The sequence below is a fragment of the Balaenoptera ricei genome, chromosome 4 (assembly GCF_028023285.1).
Source record: "Balaenoptera ricei isolate mBalRic1 chromosome 4, mBalRic1.hap2, whole genome shotgun sequence".
NCBI lineage: Eukaryota > Metazoa > Chordata > Mammalia > Artiodactyla > Balaenopteridae > Balaenoptera > Balaenoptera ricei.
Window position 1 is genome coordinate 63,208,093 of NC_082642.1, and position 22,918 is coordinate 63,231,010.

The 22,918-nt window shown below is 40.3% G+C and overlaps 1 protein-coding gene across 4 annotated transcripts in view; it reads right to left on the bottom strand.

The window, feature by feature from the left end:
- Window positions 1-22,918, bottom strand: part of GOLIM4 (golgi integral membrane protein 4) — a 75,001-nt gene that overhangs the window by 17,824 nt on the left and 34,259 nt on the right. For 2 of the 4 annotated variants that reach the window (XM_059920484.1, XM_059920483.1), the window contains exons 2-8: window positions 14,735-14,809; window positions 13,405-13,454; window positions 11,640-11,693; window positions 10,184-10,334; window positions 6,274-6,356; window positions 5,351-5,434; window positions 1,996-2,154 (exon numbers count right to left, since the gene is read on the bottom strand). In XM_059920484.1, coding sequence (XP_059776467.1) covers window positions 1,996-2,154; window positions 5,351-5,434; window positions 6,274-6,356; window positions 10,184-10,334; window positions 11,640-11,693; window positions 13,405-13,454; window positions 14,735-14,809 — 656 coding nt within the window. The remainder of the gene's footprint in view (window positions 1-1,995; window positions 2,155-5,350; window positions 5,435-6,273; window positions 6,357-10,183; window positions 10,335-11,639; window positions 11,694-13,404; window positions 13,455-14,734; window positions 14,810-22,918) is intronic. The other 2 variants (XM_059920486.1, XM_059920485.1) reach the window with 1 other exon arrangement.

Genomic DNA, 22,918 nt, shown 5'->3' on the forward strand with positions numbered 1-22,918 from the left:
AATTTCATCGTGGAAAGAATACCGTAAATAACCTAAAAGTAAAGCCTACAAGTGACCACATCTCAGTAGACCCTACCCTCGAAAGCAATCTAACGCCTGTTCTCCCTTAGAATAGAAAGGGAAAAACCCTCATACTTCAAGTGATCAAATACTTACATAATTTTCTTCAAGGTAAATTTTGTTTTCAATAATTATTTGAAAAGAAAAGGATAAGATCAAATAGAGGATGAGTTAGCTTTTTTGTTAGCTAATATAAAAAAAAGAATGCCATTACTAATGGACATCCATGTTGGCTATAATAGTGCCATAATTAAACATTTTTGACGTATTAAAGTGGTATTTCTTTGTAAACCAGAGCAAGTCTTTTGTGAGTATTTTATATTATTAATACAGAAAACCCTGAAGAAAAAAAAAAAGATGTGTCTTTTTACAGAGAACTCCTCTTCTAAAACTGGTTGATTTAAATCAGTTTTCTCTGCAAGTTTCAGAGATTTCTATATGGTCTTCATTACTTAGGAAAGAGAGGCAAAAGAGAGATGGTATAATATCAATAGGAAAATGTGTCACTGTCCTCCCTCCCACCAACCTTCTTTAGCAGAAAGAATACTTTCTTTGGTCAGGTTGCTGTCCCGTAATTGAAATAAATGTGAAGCCCTGTTCTTAAATTAGCAGAAACATAACTTAGAAACTGGATTGTATACATAAACAAATAAGCCAAGGAAAAAAGTCCTTTCTCAGACATCTGAGGACAGCTTTTGGAGGTGTACATTTTACCAAGTCCTTGCAAACCTGGCAAGTTTGAATTGATACTGCCCTGGCTTTACAGGAAATATTTCTCTGAAGGGCCCTAAGTACTTTCCAACACCTGTCACTTATCTCCACAACATCCCCGTGAGAAAGGTTAGAGCAGATGACTATTATCTCCACCTCCCAGATGGAAGAACTAAAAAGTCTGAGTCATTAAAAGATTAATCCAGTAAACTGGTAGTTAAACTTAGATAGAGAATAGAACCAATTTCCACACCAGGGCTCTGGTTGTGCTTTCTTAAGTTAGGAGCAACAGAAGACCCAGACAAAGAACAAGCATCCAGGAGGATACAGAATCTGTCTGAAGGAATGCTTTGCTCAGACTGAAGATTCAAACGAAGTCCACTCACTTCAACTTAATTATTCCCATAAGGTGATAAGAAGGTGAGTTGGGGAAGGTCTTCTCAAACATTCATTGTTTAAAACGACTTTGTCGGGGGAAAGATAATCATACTTGCCATTTTTATTACAGGTGTGATTGCAAAAACACCTCTGTAAGAATTAATCATATGGGCGACATCACTTTTGATGTTTCACTTGGGAGATATTCTTAAGCAACAAGGCTTAATTTTATCAAGAACAGAATACAAAAAATGGATTCTGTGACTAGCACTTATACTCTTGTAGTTTTATGAAGGCTATATAATACAAACTTTGACATGTTTTGTATGGACCAAGCACAGCATCAAGTTCAAATATATTATCAGCTTTAATACTTAAGTGGGCTGATTGTCATATAATATCCTCATGATCATTTAACCGTCTCACTCTATCCCCAATCTCCCCCCCAAAAAACCCCTAAAATATTCAGACATAACAGCTCCTTTCAGACAAATATACCCACATGAAGAAAGACAAAACTAGTTCAGTCTTTTCCAGGAAACAGAACAGCAGTTCTCAAAGTGTGCGTCCCCAGACCAGCCGAATCAGCTAGAAATGCAAATCCTCAGGTCTCACCCCAAATTAACTGAACTGTAAACTGTGGGCTGGGGCCCAGTTATTCCTGTTTTAACAGCCCTGCTAGGGACTCTGATATATGCTAAAATGTGAGAACCGGTGTTCTGCAGTTAGAGCTGGCAATATTTAGAGCCGTTCACCTGAGGACAGCTTGACAGGGAAAGCACAGCTTGACAGGGAAAGCACAGGTCAGCTTGACCTGACCACAGATGACCAGTTCATGCCTCTTACCTCCCGAAGCTCTCCGGGTAACTTGTCCCTTGTTGCGCTGACACCTTGTGGAGAATGTGCCACCTGGGTAACATTTTGCTGCTCTGCTGGTTCTGGTTTTCGAAAGCTTGGAATCCTATTCAGAGTATCTTTCAGTTGTTTATATTCTGCAACTTGAGTCTGCATACAAGTTGCACAATTGGATGCAAATTGCACAATTTGAGGAGGGAAAAGGATATCATTCATAGACAGTTCACTGGAAGACTAGACAAAAATATACCTAAATGCAAGAAAGGATAAATATGCAGACTGCTTCCATGCATTAGCTATACTTACTTGGACATGCTCAACCATTTTTAAGCACATGCAAATTAGAGTTAAAGGGAACAGAGAAAAAGTATCTAAGACAGATGTTAGTTTCCCATGCTACATTAAACTAAGTCAGGATTTTTATATATAAATTTCTAGTCTAAATATCATTATTAAAAGTAAGAAAGCTATGCAATCAGTTTTATGACATTAAACTCTATTTTAAAATTCCACAATTATATAAATATAAGTGCAGATTATCTTTTACCAATATGGTCTGAGTAACACTTTTCAGCAGAAAAGAACCATAGGCTTCAAATAAGTTAACTGAATATATATGTAAAATCACTCAGACCACCCTCTTCTTCCAGTCAATATGTGCTCACATAGGGTCCCTTCCTCTCCAGAACGCTTCCTGTATTGTGCTCTGCAGTTTTGGAAAGCAATAGCATAGGCATGAAATGAGGCTGGATTTTTATTCTTCAATTCTGAATGTCCTTTTCTTCTACAGCAACAAAGGCACTAATGAAGGCATAGGTCTAGAATATACTCATATACTCATATGTGCGTACCTGTGTGTATATGTGATAGGGTGTGTGTGTGTGTGTGTGTGTGTCTGTGATATTTTTAATACAAGAAGCTAGAAAGACGGAAAAAATCAGACACTTTAAGTAGGAAAACCAAGAGACTATACTTAGCTCATCATATGCACCAACACTGTAACCCTAAAACAGAAATACTGTGTGTGTAAACACACACTTACATGAACACAAAGCACCCAGAAATCTCTTCTGAAAGAAAGAGCCTGCTGGCCAGGGCCGCCGCCCTCAGTGTGCACAGCAGAGCGGGAGTCGAGGCTGGTTGAGTCGTGCTCCTGCGGCCACAGCTGTGCACCTGCATGGTGCTCTCCCACCCCCTTTCTGCCTTTTTCTAATTCACACAGAGGTGCAGAAGTCCGCTTGCTAAATCTGTTTCAGGGGAGTGCTTCTTTATCATTTGAACAAAGGCGTGCCATACGGCTAACAGTGGCCCTTAGCCCAGAAATCTACCAAAACATTTGCAAACCAACTTTGGAGGTCAAAGAAAAAAAGATGACATCCACACAGTGATACTTTTAATAAGATAAATATTCTAGTCTTTCTTCTTTCTCCTCCTCCTAGATACATAACCTTTGAAGGCAGTAATGCTGTGGTTCTCAAATACTAGCGTGCATTAAGAATCATGTTAAATTATGGAAGGATCATGTTAAAAATGCAGGCTCCTGGACCCCCCCAACCCTAGAAATGATGATTCAGTAGGTCTGGAGCAAGGCCCAGGTAACTGTGATACAGGGAGTCTCCACAAATTCCAGCTGAAGAGTTAAGTGTGACTTTGATGTCCGGATGACCTAAGCTTCCAGCTTGGTTCTGGGCAATGATTTCGGGCCAGCTACAGTACTCCTTTTGACCTTACTTTATTTAGATATAAAAAAGATACAATATTTTATAACTCAGTAGGTTGTGAATAGTAAATAAAATTCTGTACATAAAGTTATTATGATAATCCCTGATAAATTGTAAACTCTCAAATTCTACTCTGTTCCTGCTTTCTCCCGCCCTTAATTATTACATTTAAAAATCAGGTTGTCAAGACAGAATCTCATAAAATGATTTACATGAGAGACGTAGATGCCTGAAATAGCAGTTGTTTTCTGAGCAGATCTGGGGAAAGTTTTAATACAGGGGTAAAAGAGCAGGAGAAACTTGGAGGCCCCACCCAAAAGAACCAAAAAGCTATTGAAAGAAATAGAAAATCATATGTAAGTTAAATAAAAAAATTTTTTCTGTTGCAAAACCTTGTTGGCAGTACTCCCAGGATGCTTACGACAGAATCTGGTTTTGGTCATTAAATGAACTATTTTACTTATATTTTTCTGAATTTTCACATTGTTGCTTAGTCTAATGTTTAGGGCTATTATAGTACATAGAGTATTCAAATTGGTTTGTCACATTTTTCAGTATGAAAAGCAGCCTCAGAGAAAATAATAATACTTGGTAAAAATTTTATAAAGAAGGTTTTGAATGTAATAATATCCTCTAAAGTCAATTTAATTTATACCCATGGAAAAAATTACCACACAGCTACAGTTTTGTAGGGAGATAATCAATGACTGCCTTGAAAAAGGGCCCCACAGACACAGATGCTACAGCCTCTGAGATGAATCAGGGCCCAGCATATGATTCTTTTAATAATTTTATAAAGACAAAAGATAATACATGGTCTCCTGGTAAGCACAGATAGTTGGTTTTCCTTTGCCCTTTTCTTTTCATTCTTCCAAGAGAAGAAAAGTGAAGACCGGTGATTAAGAAGACATAGCAACTAAACTAGCCATTCCTATTTCTTTGCTTCGACTAGAAAGCTGTAAAACACTCAATGTGATATTACTTTAATAAGCTCTCCAACACTTGTATTTGTTCATTTGTTCATTCAGTAAGTGTCTACTGAGGGCCTGCCTTGTGCCGAGGACTGTTCTAGGCTTTGAACAAATGAAGCTTACGACTCTCATTTTCCTTCTCTATTGACTTGAGAGCTCTTCTTATTTCCTGTAATTTGACCAAACAACACATAAGCCTAGTCCCAAAAGCAGTGTGTGCAGGCTGTAAAGCTGGGAGCAAGGGAGGGAGGAATAAAATATAGAGCTTGACAATCATTTATTTAGGTAGCTAGCATCATAAAATCCTACAGATCATATAGCGTGCGTCAATACAGGTCATACGGTGGCAAAAGACCACATATGTGGGATAATTTCTGTGACTGAAACAAGTATTAGACTACTGCATGCAGGGGCTGGAGGAGGGTAGAAAAAGTAATATGCACCACACTGCCAGTGCAAAAAAAAAAAAAAATCAAAGGTTTATTTAATATTCTCTTGATCAAGTTTTGAAAGCATGCATGATCTTCAGGATCAGGAAAGCTCTGTCCTAAGGAACTCAGTGAAGCCTGGCCTTTAAGAGACTACACGCAAAGAGGAATTCAGAAATGTTAAGCAGACTTAAAAAGAACCCAGAGAGGCCGCTACCCTTCTAACCTGTGCAGCAGCTAGTGCACTCTTGTGGTCTTCCAAAGTCACTACAAGTTGTTCATGCTCGGAGAGTAAATTCTTATGCTGTTGCTACACAGAAAAGAATTTTACAGGTTGAGTTTTAACATTCTAGGACAAACTCTTCTTGGGCAGACAGTGGCATGAGCACCCAGATGCTGCTTGCTTGCTGGTTTGTTTGTTTTTGCAGTATTTGTTAAGTTCCAAAATCTTTGTAGAGGGAAGACTATGATTAATGTAGTATTCCACAATCTAAAACGTGCTACCCAAATATCACAATCACTTACAGTGAAATCAACACACACAAAAAAATACCTCTCATTATTAATAAACCTTTGTAAATAAAAAGCTTATTAATCTAACAAACCTGCAACATTACAGCCATACTGGACATAAGTGAAAAATATTATTAATAATATTAGAATTAACATTTTTATTATTAAAACATTGTAACAGTAGTGCAGAATATTTGAAAAATAGATGGGGAAATATATAATCCCACTATCCTTAAATAAGTTACAAACGATTTTATATGTTTCCTTTCGGTCTTCTCTACATAATTGTATATAGCTATCATAATAGCCTGCATTCTATTTCATGTACTTATTTTTCACTTAAGATATTAAAGGTATTTCTATATTGCCAAAAAAAAAAGCTTATTAAGATTGAGCCATCTAGCAAAAGAATCATTTCAGTACTAATGGAAATGTTGGGATTTCCAGATCATCGTTTAGCTTATGATGCAGAAGTGGTAAAAGTATTGGGCCTGGTCCAGTTTATGCAAAGCCCAAAATAACAGTGTGCGCTGTAAAGCATGTCAAATAGGGAACGACTTTTAAGGTCACTCTACAAAGTAAAGCAGGCAAACACTAAACAGTCAAATGCTGGGTTTTTTGTTTTTTGTTTTTTACCTTGACATCTTGCAGCTGTGTGTGCATGTCCTGATGCGCTCTCCTCAGCTGTCTGTTCTCTTCTCTCAAATTGTACACGGATTCTATTTTAGAAAAAGGAAAATCATGCGTAAAGCCCTGGGCCTTTTGGGCTCTTGATTCTATTATTTTCACATCTAAAGCCTCACATAACTTTTTCTAGGACTGTTTTGAACTTTGACAGTACAATATTCCAAATCAACAAAACCTATACCATTTTGGGATGTGGCATGGATTCAGCTGGACAACCCAATACAATCTGGTTCAGTGGTTTAAATACATTTAAACAAGCTACACGTCGCAGAAGTTAAGGATTTTTAATTACTCCTGTGCTGAAAATGAAATGTTTCTGTTAAGAAGCAAACCCTTAGGAATGAAATGTAATGGGTAGGAGTCATCTAAGATTTTGATCTCTTCACAAATTAAAAACAGGGCTATCAAAAAGCAAAACCACATTTCTCAGAGCATGAATAATTTCCACAGTCCCCAAAAGGTATTTCAGTTACAAAAGCAACTCAAGAAATAAACAAGAGACAGAGAGACACCCCATCTGCTCAAAAATTCTAAATATATTTTCTTTCTCCCACCATTGAGTTCTTGACTGATCCAAATTCTCCCTCCGATAGCTATAGGACAGTTCTTTCCAGGGCTACCATGTGAGACTGTAGCAATCAGAGTAAAGTCTGAAAACCTCCTGAACCACAAGCTCCACTGTTCAGGGAACAACCTCTTGCTAATTTTCCCACATTTTCTGTATCTGGATGCAATGAACTGGCAGTGCTTGGGCCAAATCCAACACACAAACATTTTTTTTGGCCCCTGCAGTGTTGGCCTACACATAGTGTCTTCCACATTTGAAGGGCTGTCACCAATTAAAAATCAAGAATCTGGGTCTAATAAGACTCTGGCAACATTAGGCCAGTTCTCATGAGACAGCACTCAGCAGAAGTTAAATGGTGGCTGGGTGACCATAATGACTCATTTCCAACGGGAGATACTGTTGAGAGTGGAAGGGGTGCTGTTAAGAATTACGCTGCGACAGCAGCAGGTGTGGACCTGCACTACGTGGGGCAAACCGTCCCCAAAGTGGCAGCCACCCGCTGCAGGCAGAACTTTATGCCTCCAGGGTGGCCCTCAGCACAGAGGGAAGGTGCCAGTCACCATCCCGCCTCGTACTTTCTGTCCACTTTCACTCCACTTGAGTCCCTGCTTGATCCCTGGGCGCTGGCTTCGTGACTGGGTTTGGGGAGAGATCAAGAACAAGGTGGGAACTGTGGCCAGTGGTTGGGTTGTCCACCTACACGTCACACCGGATCTTCTCAAAGGTCAAAACAGGACACTGTGGCAACTGAAGAGGACTACAAGCGTGTTATCGGCTGGATGGGCCCTCAGTCTACACACAGGCACACGTGCACTTGAAACACCCGAACTTGGCTGGCTTTTAAAGGAATTCAGTTTATAACCTTAATGACGGTGTCTCCTGTGCCTTTGCTGTGTGACCCTGAGCAAGTTACCTAACCTTAGCAGGCCTCAATTTCTTCACTTGTTAAATCAGACTAAATATAATGCCTACCTTGCAGGTTGTTATGGGACTTAAATAAGATACCTGTACGAAGAGTTTCCCCCAGTACTGGCACATGGAAAACATTTGTTAAGTGTCAGCTATTCTTGTAACGATAATGGGAAGAATAATCATCTAAGTTTATATGCTATCAGCTCATAGCTATCCATATTCTAAATTCTAAACTCCCTCCTCGTGTCATAGTAATCTGCCAAAGACTACTCGGATTACACACGTCATAGGTTTGCCGCTACAGACCCGCGTCTATCACGATGCGTCTATCTTTAATTTACTATCAGGGACCATAATCAAACAAAAGTGCTGATGTGAAAATCACTTACCAAAGTGTCATTAAAGTCACTGTCACATTAAGTTGTTTGAAGTCTCTCTGAGAAACTTCTTCCAAAAATTAACTGACACCAAAAATACTGTTCTCTCTCTCTCTCGCCCTCTGTCTCCATCTCTGTCTCTCTCTGTCGCTCCCTCACCCACCAAGGTATTGGTAGATTCTCTCTTCTGATGACAAGAGCCCTATCACTTACTATATTTCTCCTTTTGTTCTGGGTTCTAGGAAGCTCAGACCAGGCCATCAGGCTTGAACTATCTGAGTATGCAGAACTCACAGACAAGTATCCTCCTATTTTCCATGGTTCTGATTTCTTGTTAAAATTTTACTATACATGGACTTGGTTTCAAAGAAAGAAGTAACTATAGAGTAGACACAAGATAATATGCCTTTTAGGGCTATTACTAAAATTGAATGAACTAAATTATGTAAAGCATGCCAAGGTCAGACACCTAGAAAATTTTACTTCTCACTCCTTAATGGATCTCCTTAATAGCAATATAATTAAATATATTTCCTCAGCTTGGCTCAGGTTTGAAAATGCTAAACAGTGGATCCTACAAGTCAAATGTCCTCCTTCACCACAAAGGTGTAGCATCCCCAGGGTGGCAAGTGCTGTCTGCACAATGGAGTCTTCTGGTTCTCTCTTCCTCTTACCACCTTTGTAAGGACTTTCAGTGTTTAGTCTCTTCCTTTCTCTATTTTGTTATCTTACTGACTCCTCACCACCTGGCTCACCACCAACAAGCCAAGGCCCCTACATGTCTACATCTCTTGGGTGTCACCTGCTGACATCTGGCTCCATCAAGACCACCTCAACCCTTTGTAAACTGCCTCAGTGGCTATTTAACTCCCAGGTGCCTTTTTGGAATACTTACAAAGTATTCCTATTATTTTGGAATACTGTTATTAGCCTATTATTTTGTAATACTTTGAGACAAAGCATTGCAAAAAAAAGCGCAGAAAAGTCCAAAGGACCCTTCACACAATTTCTTTCTATGATGACATTTTATATAAAACCAGGAAATTGTTCTTCACCCGTGTTTTTGCAAAGCACCAGGATTTCACCCGTGTTTTTGCAAGCACCAGGATTTCACCCGTGTTTTTGCAAAGCACCAGGATTTCACCCGTGTTTTTGCAAGCACCAGGATTTCACCCGTGTTTTTGCAAAGCACCAGGATTTCACCCGTGTTTCTGCAAGCACCATGTATGTTTTTAAACCAAATCTCACACTTCAAACTTATTTAGTACCTGGATAGGTGATTGTAGAATATGCTATTGCCCTTTTCCAGAACTCACATGTACTTAGAAGTGATATATTTTGTTCCATATTACTATGAAAATACCTGATGCTGATGCTGATGGTGGTTAATATAGACTGAAGGTCTACCATGTACCAGTAACTGTTCTAGGTGCTCTGCATAATGCAATCCTCATACCAACTCTACAAGGTTGATACTTTTTATGAATATCCCGCTTTTACAGATGAGGACGGTTTACACTACACAACTTGCCTGTGGTCAGATATAAACTAGTCATTGAAGAGGCATTCACCAGGGCAGTCTGACTCCAGAGCCTGAGCTTTTTGAAGCTACTATTAGCGATCAACAGGGAGTCTTTATGCCCCTGTGGAGATTTGGAAATGCATCACTGTAACTGGGGAGCACTGATGGCATTTTGTGGGTGGGGTTGGAGATGCTAAATGTCTCACAACACACTTAAAAAGAAAACTGTCTTGCCCAACATGGCCAATGTGCCCCGTTGAGAAACACTAAGTATTCTATTCTGTTTCCCTAAACGAACCCAAAGAGATAAGTATAAGTGTGAAACTTCATAAAGAAGTAAGAAGTAACTGGTAAAGGACCACATGTAAGGTAATCAATCACCAAGCAACAAACAAAATAAAACAAAAGTCTATTGTTCTATTCAAACGTTAATATGAGTATTCATTTCCATGCACACTGACTAATTAGGTTTCCAAATACCTTTTAGCTTAGAAAGCTCTTGTTCTTTCTCTTGCTGCAGCTGCAGGTATCTCTGCTTGTGGTCATTAAATGTCCTACTGAAGTCTTCTCCTTGCTTGCGGTGTTCCTCTTCCAAGTCGCTGTGCTGTTTCTTTAGCTCCTCATGTTGACTCTGCAAAGATGAAAACTTTAGCAGGGATGTACATTCTCTAAATTATATCAGAATCTGTCTCTCGATAGCGTAGTCTTTCTCTTGCCAGAAAGTAAGCACAAATGAAGAAGTAGACTTCGTTTTCCTCAGCTTGCTTCGAATATGTGCAGCTCCCTTCCATTCCAAATGAACAGTTTGCGATCATGGCCAAAAATAATTTTCTCCTGAATTTTTAACATTAATGGGAACAACAAGAAGTTGGAAGTTTGCATGAGAGATGGAAAAGGAAGGGAACTGGGGAAATTCCCAGGGACTCAAGTTACTGTGGAAACGGGGTAAAGCTAACGAAAAAATTACCCCTCCGTGGATACTCTAGACTGCCTCTTTCAATCTGATGTTTTCCCAGCAACATTTTTTATTTCCCTTCTTTGATTTTCAGCCTTCCTGGTAACCCAGTTTAAAGAAGGGGGGGAAAAAAAAGACTTTTTTCCATTTGGGGGAAGTAATAAATCTATTGCTTATAGAATGATTCTTACGTATATTACTCCTGATTATAATACTGTAATCACAATCTAGATAAATTCTACAGTCTCCAAATGCTTAATGTGAAAGGGTGGTCTGCTTTAATTCATGTATTGCTTTCTTGATAATAGGAAAGATGCTGGTTTCAATAAAAAGCATATGCCCTACTGATATAGGAGAAAAGACAACACCAAACAAAAAGCTGGGGGGTAGGGGCTGGAGACAGTGGCGCGGTTTTTTTCCCTGCTGTGCAGGGTGGCATAATGTCTGCTGCTCATCTCTTCTGGCCTGAACAGAAATAATGCATCTCTCTCTCTCTTTTTTTCAATTTTCCTGACACAATAATGAGTTTTATCCAAGAACAAAGGAAGGAGAATCTTTAAACATAAATTGTGCTCCTGTGATAGGCAGAACACTTATTACACATTAGTAACAGGAAGGCAACATTTTAATACTTCTACTGCCTCCAGTGAGACTAAGATAAAAGAAAATACCTAAGAAAAACCACTCTGAGAAATTAGATTTAAAAAACAAACAAAAATCCTTAAAGGATAGAGAACAAAATTAAAAATTAGGTGACCAGAGAGCCTGATTTAGAAAAAATGTGTAATGAGCTAAATATGTTCTTTGTAATCAGGTAATAAACATGATGGAGCATTACAATTATGTATCACTTTTAGCCAGAAATGACTTTAATATACCATATCACAATACAAATCAACTTTCTGTAAACTTTCCTTGATCACTTAAGTTACTTAGTTAATCCTTTGATTCATTCACGAAGAACAACTTTAAATTACTCACCTTTAACATCTGATGTTGGACATTCAACGCGCTGTACCTGCTATTAGAATCTTGCTGTAAATTGAAAAGCAAACAGTTAACACAAAAGTAACAAATTTGGCTCTTTTGCTAACCAGAGCTTAAAGGTCTTAATGGAAGGATTTCACTCATTTCACTTGTGTTAAGTGAAAATGAACTCTAAGCTCGAAACAGGACAATTCTGAGGCCATCTCTTTACTTAATAGCAGAAATGAAGTTTTCACATTGCTCTAAGTTTGCTAGACTTTAATAATGAAAAATCAGGACATGGATCCTGATGGATCCACGGATTAGATCCATCCATTTTTTCCCCTCATGGAAAAATCATGGACATGGACAAAGAAACAAACAGCAGCTTGACAGGGCCCTTGGAGGTGATTTACTTCCACTCTCATACTGAGAAGAAAAACTGATGCCAGAGGCACAGGGGAACTTGTCCTGAGATGCAGCACCGCATGTGGCTGATGTGGCGCAATATATTGTGCCCGGTGCTCCAAGGGGAAAAGGAGATAAACCAGGCCTCACCAGCTTCGCATGGCTTCCGGGAAGGGAGAGAAAAGGCACTTTCCTGCCTTGAGCTTCAGCGCTAAGAAATTCTACATATGTGACTTTACCCCAACTAGACTCCAACTCACAGAGTGAGAAACAGAAAGGCTAAGGAACAGGCCAGGGCAAACATTTCCTTTAGTAGCAGAGCCAGGACCGAAACTTGAGCCTATACCTATGGCTGAAGCACGCGCTCCAGGAGTGTGTCTCTGTGTGCCAGTGGAGTATCTTCACATGTGGACCTCACACAAGTGCAGTCCTGGGCAACCATAACCAGTGAGTGTGCAAACCACAAACCGCCTGAAAGTTTTCTCTCCCCAGGCTGCTGTGTTGTTCTATCTTATGTGCCCCACTCCTTGCTTTACCCGTCACCGGTACGAGCACAGCCTCAATTACTTCTTTCTTTCATATTCTTGCAGCTTCTAAATGAACTGCATTTTTGCTTTATCATTTTATTTGATAACTTTACCATTTTAATTTGTAATAAATTACATTACAAAATGCACAACAGAACACACACAATTCTGGCTAGGGCTTTTAAAAGCAGGTAAGAGTTGAAAGCCGACAGCCTCCTAGCTATTCAAGGGACAGGCTCTTCTCAGTTTTAATACCCCAAAACGCCAATGCTTTATTCAACCAATGCTTACATATTTTTCTTAACGTAAGAGAAAAACTTGTTTTTCTCCAGTTAATTTGGACTTTAAAACTTTTTAAACTGCCAATATCATTTATGTATTCATTCGTTCCACAAATGTTTTTGAACATGGGAACTCTAGGCCAGGTACCGTGCCAGACATTACACAGCAATGTCTATGCAAGTGACAGTAACGTCGTGCAAAGGCAAATGAAAATAAATATCACATTCTGTAGAAAAGAGAGACTACAAATTAATAAATGAGTGAATAAAAATAATCTCTTTATGGTTGAACATTAAGGCTATTTCCAATTTATCACTATCACAGTAATGTGACAAACAAAGGAAGGTAGGTTTCAAAAGAACAGTTTTTAGGTCTTCCTCTGAGAATCTCTTGGGAAGGAAGGAAGGAAAGGAGAGAGGAAGGGAGGGAGGGAAGGAGGGAGGCAGGGAAATGTATCTCAGCCCTTCAATCCTAATGATCAACAGAGTAAAAGGTTTTGCGCTGTATTTCCCCCTCTTTCAAGTTTCGTGAAATAAAAAATTAAGGGAGAAAAAAAAACTCACCCTTCCCTTATTTAGTGTTTCTTGTGCTTCTAATTTATAAACCAGAAAATCTAGAAAATACAAAATGGAGAAAAGAGAGTAAAAGTTAATTCACTGTGGCATTTTTAGACATCTAAAAGAACATAGGCGTACTTTACTCAGACCTAAAAAATGTTTCAGGTTTAAAACAATCTACTTGGTGACTTATATACTTTGTCTTTTAATGCTTTAGAAAGAGTTGAAAAAAACTGTTATATAATTTTCCTCTTTACCTTAAAGTTGTGAATCTTGTATCAACAAAATACACACTATAACCAACTGATTAAAAGTTCATTTAGAATGTGTACTTGGTGATGAACTGTCCATGAAATTAAGGAGAAAAAAAACATGAAGTGCACCTAAGGACAGAGATGATTTATTGCCAGCCACTAGATGGCACACGAAAATCATTCAGGACCTGAAAAGGAAATCAAGCTGTGCAAACCACCTTTAATGCTCTTAAAGCTTTATTGTCCACTAGATGGCTCTATAAAATCACTCTGCTTTCAAAGACAAGGGAAATCCAAATCCTATCAAAGCATTTTAATGATCTTAAACATCTCAGTAAAACATCCTAGCCCACACTGCCCTCCTCTGTTCTCCCTCATTCTACCTCACACCAAGGTAATCAGACGGAACACCTCACTTCAATCTCAAGATTTACCAAAAAGATGAATAAATAAAAATAGAATGCAGGTAATTTCAAATCACAACCTGTATAAGCTCCATGCTTTATAGAAAAACTCTGATAAAAATCAACAGCATTGCCTAATACCTGTGCTAAATGTTAATTTTTCAAACCAAACCAATCAGTTGTGCCAGTAAAGCCTTTACCACAAGATGAAAACAGGCGTATAACTTAAAAGACATCGTACGATAAGATCAATTCATTACGTTCTAAATGTACATGTATACATATATGTTTATATAACGTTTGTCATATTCTGGACAATGCATGCTGTTACTTTCCTGGATGCCTGTGGACAGAAGTTTCAGGTGTTAGTAACGTATGCATTGATAATATTCAAAGAAAAACTGTGTGTTATTTCCAAAGCAATACATATAACCAATATATGAATGACCTCAAAGTGGCACCAACTGAATGAAAGATTCTAAATCTAGTCTTGAGCAGGAATTATTTTGTCGCACAACGTATAGCATATTGCTTGGTATCTCCTTCTCCACCCACCAAATAAAACTGACTTTGGGTGATTTGAAAAATTTCTTCGCAAAAAAATAGTAAAGCAAGTACGTGATGCTTCAAAGAAGAGTATGATAAAAACACAGAACACAAATTACATTATTTATTTACCTTCCTTCGCTTTCTTATGTTCAAGTCTTTCCTTTTGCAAGGATTTCTCTAATCTTGATCTGTGTTCATACACAACTGGAAAAAAAAAAGTTAAAACTTATCTTCAAAGAATTAGAAATTCTAAGGTAAAATTAACATCAATTTTCAAAACAGGAAGAAGACAGCTTAGAGTCCTTTCACAATTAAAATTAAAATGTATGCATTTTAAGTTCCACATTGTTGGTAGAAGATGGAAACGATAATAGACATAATTCTGGGCTGACTCCTATGCGGTCTGCCCCTCTGTAAAACCAGCACTCTGGAAGAGGCTTCCACCTTCTTGGCCAGTTCCTTGCCCTCCTGCTTCTGGAACATGAGTCTCTGTGAGGTTCCAGGTCTCTTCCCGGACAAGCGTGTCCACGCTCACGACTTCAGCCAACATCTACACAGCATTGACCCTCACATCTGTGTGTCCAGCTCCCACCTCTCTCTCAGGTGCTAGGAGAGGATTTCCAGCCAGATATCCCATAAGTACTGCCAAGTCAACATGAGCTGAGTGAGTCTCAGTTAAAGATGCCTGGGTGGGTGAGGAAACCTCAGCAGCATAGTAAGGTTTGCTGAAAGAAGAGGTGGATTCCACCATGTCAGGAAAAACTTAGGTAAGATAGCCACAGAGATGAAGGAGGGAGAGACTCTCCCCACTAAAGAACCTATACAAGTGCCCACAAAGGAACAAGTCAGGTTTACATCTGCCATGGCAGGAAACCCAAGGCAAACTGATGTCCTGCTGTAGGACCTTCCTGCATTTTACCAACCCCACCTCCCCCATCTACTCTGAAGTAGCTGGAGTTGCCTGGTGAGTCGGGGAGAGAGAGCAGATGTGTTAGGGGGAAAACAGGCAGAAGCCCATCGGGACTCTCTCCCCCACTACAGGTTTCACATCTACAGCAAATGGGAGCTGCAAGAGTGCTAGAAGCTTTACCTTTAAATGAAAAAAATATGTATTACTGCACTGGACTAGACCAGACATGATCCTTACTAAACTAAGACTGTGTTTATGGATAAAAGTTACTGGAAGATTTTTTTTGATCTGAGAGAAGCTGAAAAGTAGTGAAGTCTGTCTTAGATTTCATGCAGGGACAGAAAACCCAGCTCCGCAGAGTGGTTGGAATAGGGGAGAGGAGGGGAGAGGCAGAGAGAACAAAGTTACGTTTCTGACGCGCCCTTTAATCCTGTTTGTTCAGCATTATGGTCACAAATGATCTCATTCCCTGCAAGCTCAGCCAAGCCCGTCACTTGGTTCTTTTACCATCCCTAGCTCCCCATGACTCCCAAAGATACAGTTCAATCACCAGTCACTGACTGTCCGCCGTCCAGTGCATACAACTGCCCGACACTGCTGGCCGCCTGAAGTTGCCGTGGTCCCAGCAACTCCCCTCCCTGACATCTGCTTGTTGCCGATGGACCCCCTGCCCCTCCCTCCCCCCACCCTTTCCCCACTGCCACCCCTGCCAGTTACCAGCTATCTCTGCCCTCCTTCCAACACGCCCATCATCTCCAGGGTCCTTCCCCTTCTCCCAACACTGCACCTCTCATCTTGGCGTCCCATAGCAACCTGCCATTCCCAGGGCTCCATCTACAACTCCCACAGCCCCTAGCTCTCCTCACACCTCTGCTAGCATCTCAGTCCAGAACTCCTAGAAGGCCTGCCGCCACCCAAACTGGTGTGGTGTCGTCCCCTGATGGCATGCCTGCCCCAAACTCATCTTTCCCCTCAATTCAGCCTCCCATTAGTCATCGAAATAATGACCTGCTCCATTCCCTTTCTCCACTTGGGTTCCTATTCCATTCACCAGATAATCCCTCCCCCTCCCCCAGTGCTATTATTACAAAGGGATCTAATCCAGCTCCACATTTATTGAGCTGCTGCGATGGACCTGGCCCCATATTATGAGTAGAAATGCAAAATGAATAGACATGGGCCTTGGCCTCAAGAAGCTCTAGTCCAACACAGGAGATAGATTAGGTAATTTTAAATAATTAGAGCTAAATGCATTTGGCATAATGAAATGAAAACAGGCAGAAGCCCATCGGGACTCTTTCACCCAGTGAAAGAGAGGGGTGAGCTCGGGATGGGAGAGGAGCGAGGGGAGATTCAAAGAGGCGACAATCTCTTGGCTGGCTTTGAGAGTGAAGAACAAGTTGGCAGATGGGAGCACCACAGGAGAAAGGCACTGCTGGAAGACACATCACAGGGACAAAGACACAGCGGTGCTGAAATCGGACTAAAGGCAGCTGTGTTCCAAAAAGCTTGGTTCCAAGTCCATTGTTGAGAAATTAGACTTTTTTCAACCATATAGGTGTACAGTATATAAGTCTCTCGGCCAATTCCTGAAAGCCTATTAAAACCAAGAGGTTCCTTGGATTGGTACTAACACCACCATCTTGAATGACATTTGGAACGAGGGAGGGAAAACAAAGACTAGTGCTGGGGAACCTCACCAAGCCAAACCCAGAACTGCCTGCTCACAGTCTTTGAGAATGTCCGTCAGGTAGTGGAGGCTTACAGGGGAATAGATAAATTACAGTGTTACCGTGATATACACAGGCAAGAAGAGGATGCCATGGGAACACCTAAGCTCCCCAGCTGGAAGGAAAAACACTCCCTCATCTCCAATCCACTGGCCAAAGTTCCCACGGTCTGGGTAGAGGGTCACAGGAACATAAACATGCCGGGTAATAGGGAATCTGGGTGCACTAATTGGACATATTGCAGACAATTTCAGCAAAAGCATGTACATCACTTGCAAAGAAGGGTCAACAGGCAAAGTAGTCAAGATCTTGTTCTAACGGAGTCAAAAGTGGCAGCAGGGGTCCTGAGTCTAGGGGGCTCCTGAATGGGGGTCAGGACCATTATGGGGAGACAATCCAGCCCAGCAACACCCAAGATAACAACAACAACAAAACCCAGCAGCAGCACAGCCAAGAAAACACACGTGGGGGACTGCTCACCACCGTCCCCAGCCACCTCAGACTCTAGATGTTAACTATTATCATGGAAGGGTAAGGATGGCGGCAAACGTTGTAGTTACAACTTTTAATCCTGTGAAATTCTTCCTGACTTAATAAGATACGGCAGCAGTCACTCAACGTCACATGGCACTTGGTGACGGCGGAACGCTTACCTTTGGTTTAGGCAGCAGAAAACTCATCTGCAGGTTTCATCTTCGATAAGGGCGGAGGGGCCACTAGATCCCACCTAGCGGAGAGGGGGTGTGGGGACTGGGGTGAGGAGTGCTCTATGTGGGGGGTAGGGGAGACGGTGCTCCATGCTTTACTCTCTTCCCTGCGATTCAGCCAGGAGGATAATGTGCCAACGGCCGGTCCAAAGTCCCCATCGACCAAACTGTCTTTGACAGTTGTATGTATAATGGGGATTTACACATTCGACATCTTAAGAGCAGCGTGTCTCAAGAGCTAGAAGATCCTAGGATACACAGTTAGACACTTTCCGAAATCACCTAAATCTCCTAAAGAGATGCTATACAATGTCCACAAAGAGGAGAGCATGTTTATGGATTACAGTCCACATCCAAAGGTCTTGGGAAATCTGAGACTAGCCACGAATCCATAAAATGGCATCACTCATAGCGTGACCTAAGGCATGAATAACGTGCTTTTGCAAATGCAGCAGAAAAAAGATGTGGTGAACAGGAACAGAGGCTGTATGTGAGGAACCGTGAGGTAACTGTACGATTAATATTGTCTTACTCAGAACTGGCCATTATGACAGCCACCAGCTTTAGTCCTGATATACAACCTAAGAATTCAGCAATGGTTTGAGGGATGGAGAATATCACCGAGGAGGAAGGTGAGAGAATGGGGCAGCAGTGACTGACGGAAAGCTGGAGAAGTGCTCAGAAAAAGGAAAAAAAAAAAACCCAAAACCGAAAAGGAACCTTAAACTATAGGCTGAGGAAACCACGTTAGGTAAAGGAAAGTGAGAGTAAAAATTAACCCTTAGAATTGGAACTCTAGAAAGAATGGGAGAAGGAAAGAGGCAGGCGGTACGTAAAGGTCGAGAGCACAGACTCTGGTGTCTGGGTTCAAGTCCCAGATCCATTCCTTATGGGGAGAGTTGCTGAACTTCTTTGTGCTTCAGTTTCCTTATACGGTACACGGGAATAAAAACAGTGCCCATCCCTTTGGGTGGATGTCAGGGCTAAATGAGTTAATTTACGTGAAGTGCTTCAAACACGGCAGGGCACAGAGTAAATGCCAGAAAAATACTAAAATATTTTTTCAGCTATCTGTGATGGCTTAAAAGTGCCAGAGGATGAATCAGGTGATTCCCTGAGCTCTTTCAACCCTACAATTAAAGTCTAATAATAACAAAGTAATACACATATATATTGAGAGAGAGACTTGAAACAGCAATGAAATACTGATCGCAGTTTCCTGTTACTTTAAAAAAAAAATTCCCTTAAAAAGGGGGGAGGGTTGCAAATAATCATTCTAATAGCTTAGTAAAACCTATAAGCCTATTTTCTAATAAAAATTGAAGAACAGCAAAACGGACCAGATAGAATCTTTGTGTTCTTGTGGCTCTTCTAGAAAATTTCCCTATCAATTAAACACACACACACACACACACACACACACACAACCCTTAATTCTTTAGCATGCATTCTCCAGGCTTTGGGGCTGGTGATTTATCTAGATAGGTTTATTTACTGTTTTGCTTAGAAGGAAGATTGCTAATCAATCCCTGTCACCTATCTCTATTTTTCTATTTATACTCTGAAGTCAAGGGCATCAGTCAAGATGAAACCAAACTGCTAGAACCTTTGCAACAAAAAAGGTATATAATTAATATTCTCAAAGCACCCATCAGGTTCAAGAAAAAAATAAGTATAAAAATAATGGTTCAATCTCGGCATTCAAGATCATTAATGCAGACCAACACTACAACGCGGATAGGATGTGAATCATAAGAACTCGTGAGAGAAAGATGAAAATCCACAATACTCATCATCTCCCCTGCTTACTGACAAGGAGTTTAATATTTTCCATGAAGTCAAGGGTGGAAAGAGTTTTTATTCCCCCCTTAACTCACTCAAGAGTTTAAAAATATGCCAGCTTCCGACAGCAATTTTCCATTTTAACTCTGACTTCCATCCGAAAGGCACAGAGAAATTAGGTGCATGCATCCACATAGGGGTAAAATATACATCTATGACATTTCATCCATGACAAACTGCTCCAATTCAGAATTAGAAAACAACAGTTTAAAATTAGACAGAAAACACTGCTAAGTGTTTTAACACCTTAAGCCAAGAGAGGGCAAGGTTTCTTTGGCAGAAGCAACGGCCTGTGAAATTTTGCTTTCAGTCCTGACGACAATACAGGGTTTTATCTTTATTTAAAAAAAACACACAACCGAGTCTTGGTATGAAAGGCACACAATTCAACTTGTGCAAACACTGATTTGCGAGTACCTTTATCATTTTACAGGTGATAAAAATTAAAATGAACAAATTTGTGTTTTGATAATTGTGGCTGAAGATCTTTAAGTAGGATAGCAAGAGTGATGACAAAAAAGGAAAATAAATTGAAATCACTATAGTTCTCAGAAGATAATACCCTTGAGGTTTTGCTTTATTTTGGTTTTTTAGGCCTAAAATCGTAGATATTTATTATATCTTTACGAACAGTTCTCAACTGTGGTTCTAACTGGCCAGAAGTGGGCTGGAGGCCAGCCACTTGCCCACCCACCTCCTCCGCTGCACCATGAGCTGGTAATTAACATGAAGACAACATCATAGATACAGTTTTGCAATTACCTTTCCTTCCTTCTTTCATAATTTCACCTCATAAGAGGTCTGAGAAAGAATACCAAAGATCTTCTTAGAAAACAACCCATATAAAACAAGTAAAAAGACAAAAGAAGGGGGACACCTATTACCATTTTGAGGATCACACCGGATCCCCCTCCAGCCCCCGTGAGTGGGCAAAGGTGCCCCTAAGGCTCTTCTTTGGTGTCTCCACCCCACTCTTTCCACAAAGTCTGCCCCATCCTCCTGACTCATGGAGCGTTTTTCTCACAGGTAACTCCTAAAACATCAAGTCCAGCTTTGGCTTCTCACCCCATTCCGGTTTTACAACTTCCAGTACAAGTCAACCTTTCTGGTCTGCTCGACCATTGATGGCTGAATTGAATTATGGTTAGTTCCCTTGGTCACATTGCAGGCCTGGGGGCAAAACCTCCCAATGGCTTCCCGTCACGCCTTGGGCGAAACCCACAGCCCTCACGAGGCTTCACCCCATCGTCCATCCTGCTCCAGCCCCAGCGGCCTCCTCACTATTCCCCGAACATGCCAGGCGAGCTCTCACTTCAGCACCTCACACTGCCGCTTCCTGACAGACCCGTGGCTCCTCCTCCAGGTATCTGTGCGACTAGCTCCCTCACTTCCCTCAGATCTTTACTAGAAAGATACCTCCTCATCAGATCCTTTCCTGGACAACCTGTCTAAGACTGCCACCTGCTTCCCACCCTCAACACTTCCAGGCTCCCTGCCCACTTCATTTTTCTCCTTAGTCCTTAACTCTTTCTACTAAGTTTTTTACTTTTGGGGGCCTTATTTATTGCCTTTCTATCTCATTAGAATATAAGCTCAGTCAGGGCAAGAATTTCTGGTTTGATTTATTTCAGTGTTGTATCCCTGTTACAGTGAGTTATAGGCATTCAACAGATAATGAATGAATGAATGAATGAATGAACTATGGGTGCCATGAAGGCTGGGATTGGCTAGCTCCTCTTTCCTTCTCTTCTATATTCCCAACCCTCACTACCACTTTAGTTCCAATCCCCCAGCTCCTAATATCTAGTGGTATTCAATAATTCTTGCGAAATAAATGAATGCATTTAGAAGCTATTTCATTCTCTTCCTCATTTGCCTGCCATCCTTTAAGTCCCAGCATTTTTAACTGAATTTCCCTATTTGTTGGCTCATTAGTACTCACATATCCCAGAGAATAGACAGCTAACAGAATAGAGATTAAATATAAATTTATCTGTTGATGTATAGGCTCATAAGATTAGCATTAGTTAAATCACAGCCCTGAAATATAGAAGTTTTCAGAATGCTGAGAGAAAAAAAGGACAGTCTGATTAGGTATTTTTCTACTTCATGGCAATTGCTGTATTTTTTTTTTTTTTTTTTTACTGCACAATAAAGTTCCTATAATAGTTCACGAAGTGTCTATTTTTAAGTTTGCTAATGCATACAGTTTATGAAGTCATTTAAATGGAATTTTAACCATGGTTTGAATTGGTGCCTAACTGCCTTTCTTATTTTGGATAAAACTATACGAAGGCTTTCCCTCATGACACTATCTAATTGAGATTCGGCTTTTTCAAACAAGTATTATATTAGCTGACTTAAGATATATGTCTTCACACAAGTCTTTTTCTTGGCATTCTTTTGAGTGGTGAGCTACTGATAATTCTACTCTTAGCTGCTCAGAGCTATCATAGCACCAGCAGTATTCCAGGCCCCTTGGGAGACACTAAAGTACAGGCATTACTCTTATAAAAAGCTTCTAATCAACAAATTTGGGTTGTGAGAGGAGGCTAAGACAGATAAAACAGTAAGAAGACAATCAGAGCTTACCAAAGGTTAGGTAAGCCAGGATGACAGAATGACCTGCTGAGCCAGCAGATTTTTACATATAATCTCTTGGTAAGCTAAGAGAAAAATTATCCTCCTGTCCCATGAAAATGCGGGACTCAACAAAGTAAAAGTTACATTCTCAAAGGCATGAATAAGTACATATGCGTATACATTAGAAACTTACGAATTCACAGTAATAGAAGTAAAAGTTATTCTAAAATCAGATGTATATAAATAGACCCTCTAGAGTAATGTGCTTATCTAGCAATCAGATTTCAGCTGGACTGCATCACAGCATTTCAAGAAATAATGCATGAGAGAGAAGATTAGGTTTCTGGTCACCCAAAACTGATGCAAGGGTATATAAGAATGCTCTTCAGATGGGCTAAAATAGGCAAAAGTACATTGGTTTTATAATGGGACTAAGAATTTATGCATAAACTTTTCAAAATCGATGTGCTTGAACCAAACATAAAAGACATTTAATTTTCTTAAGTTATCTGATTTCTTCATGGAAACCTGCCTCTACGGA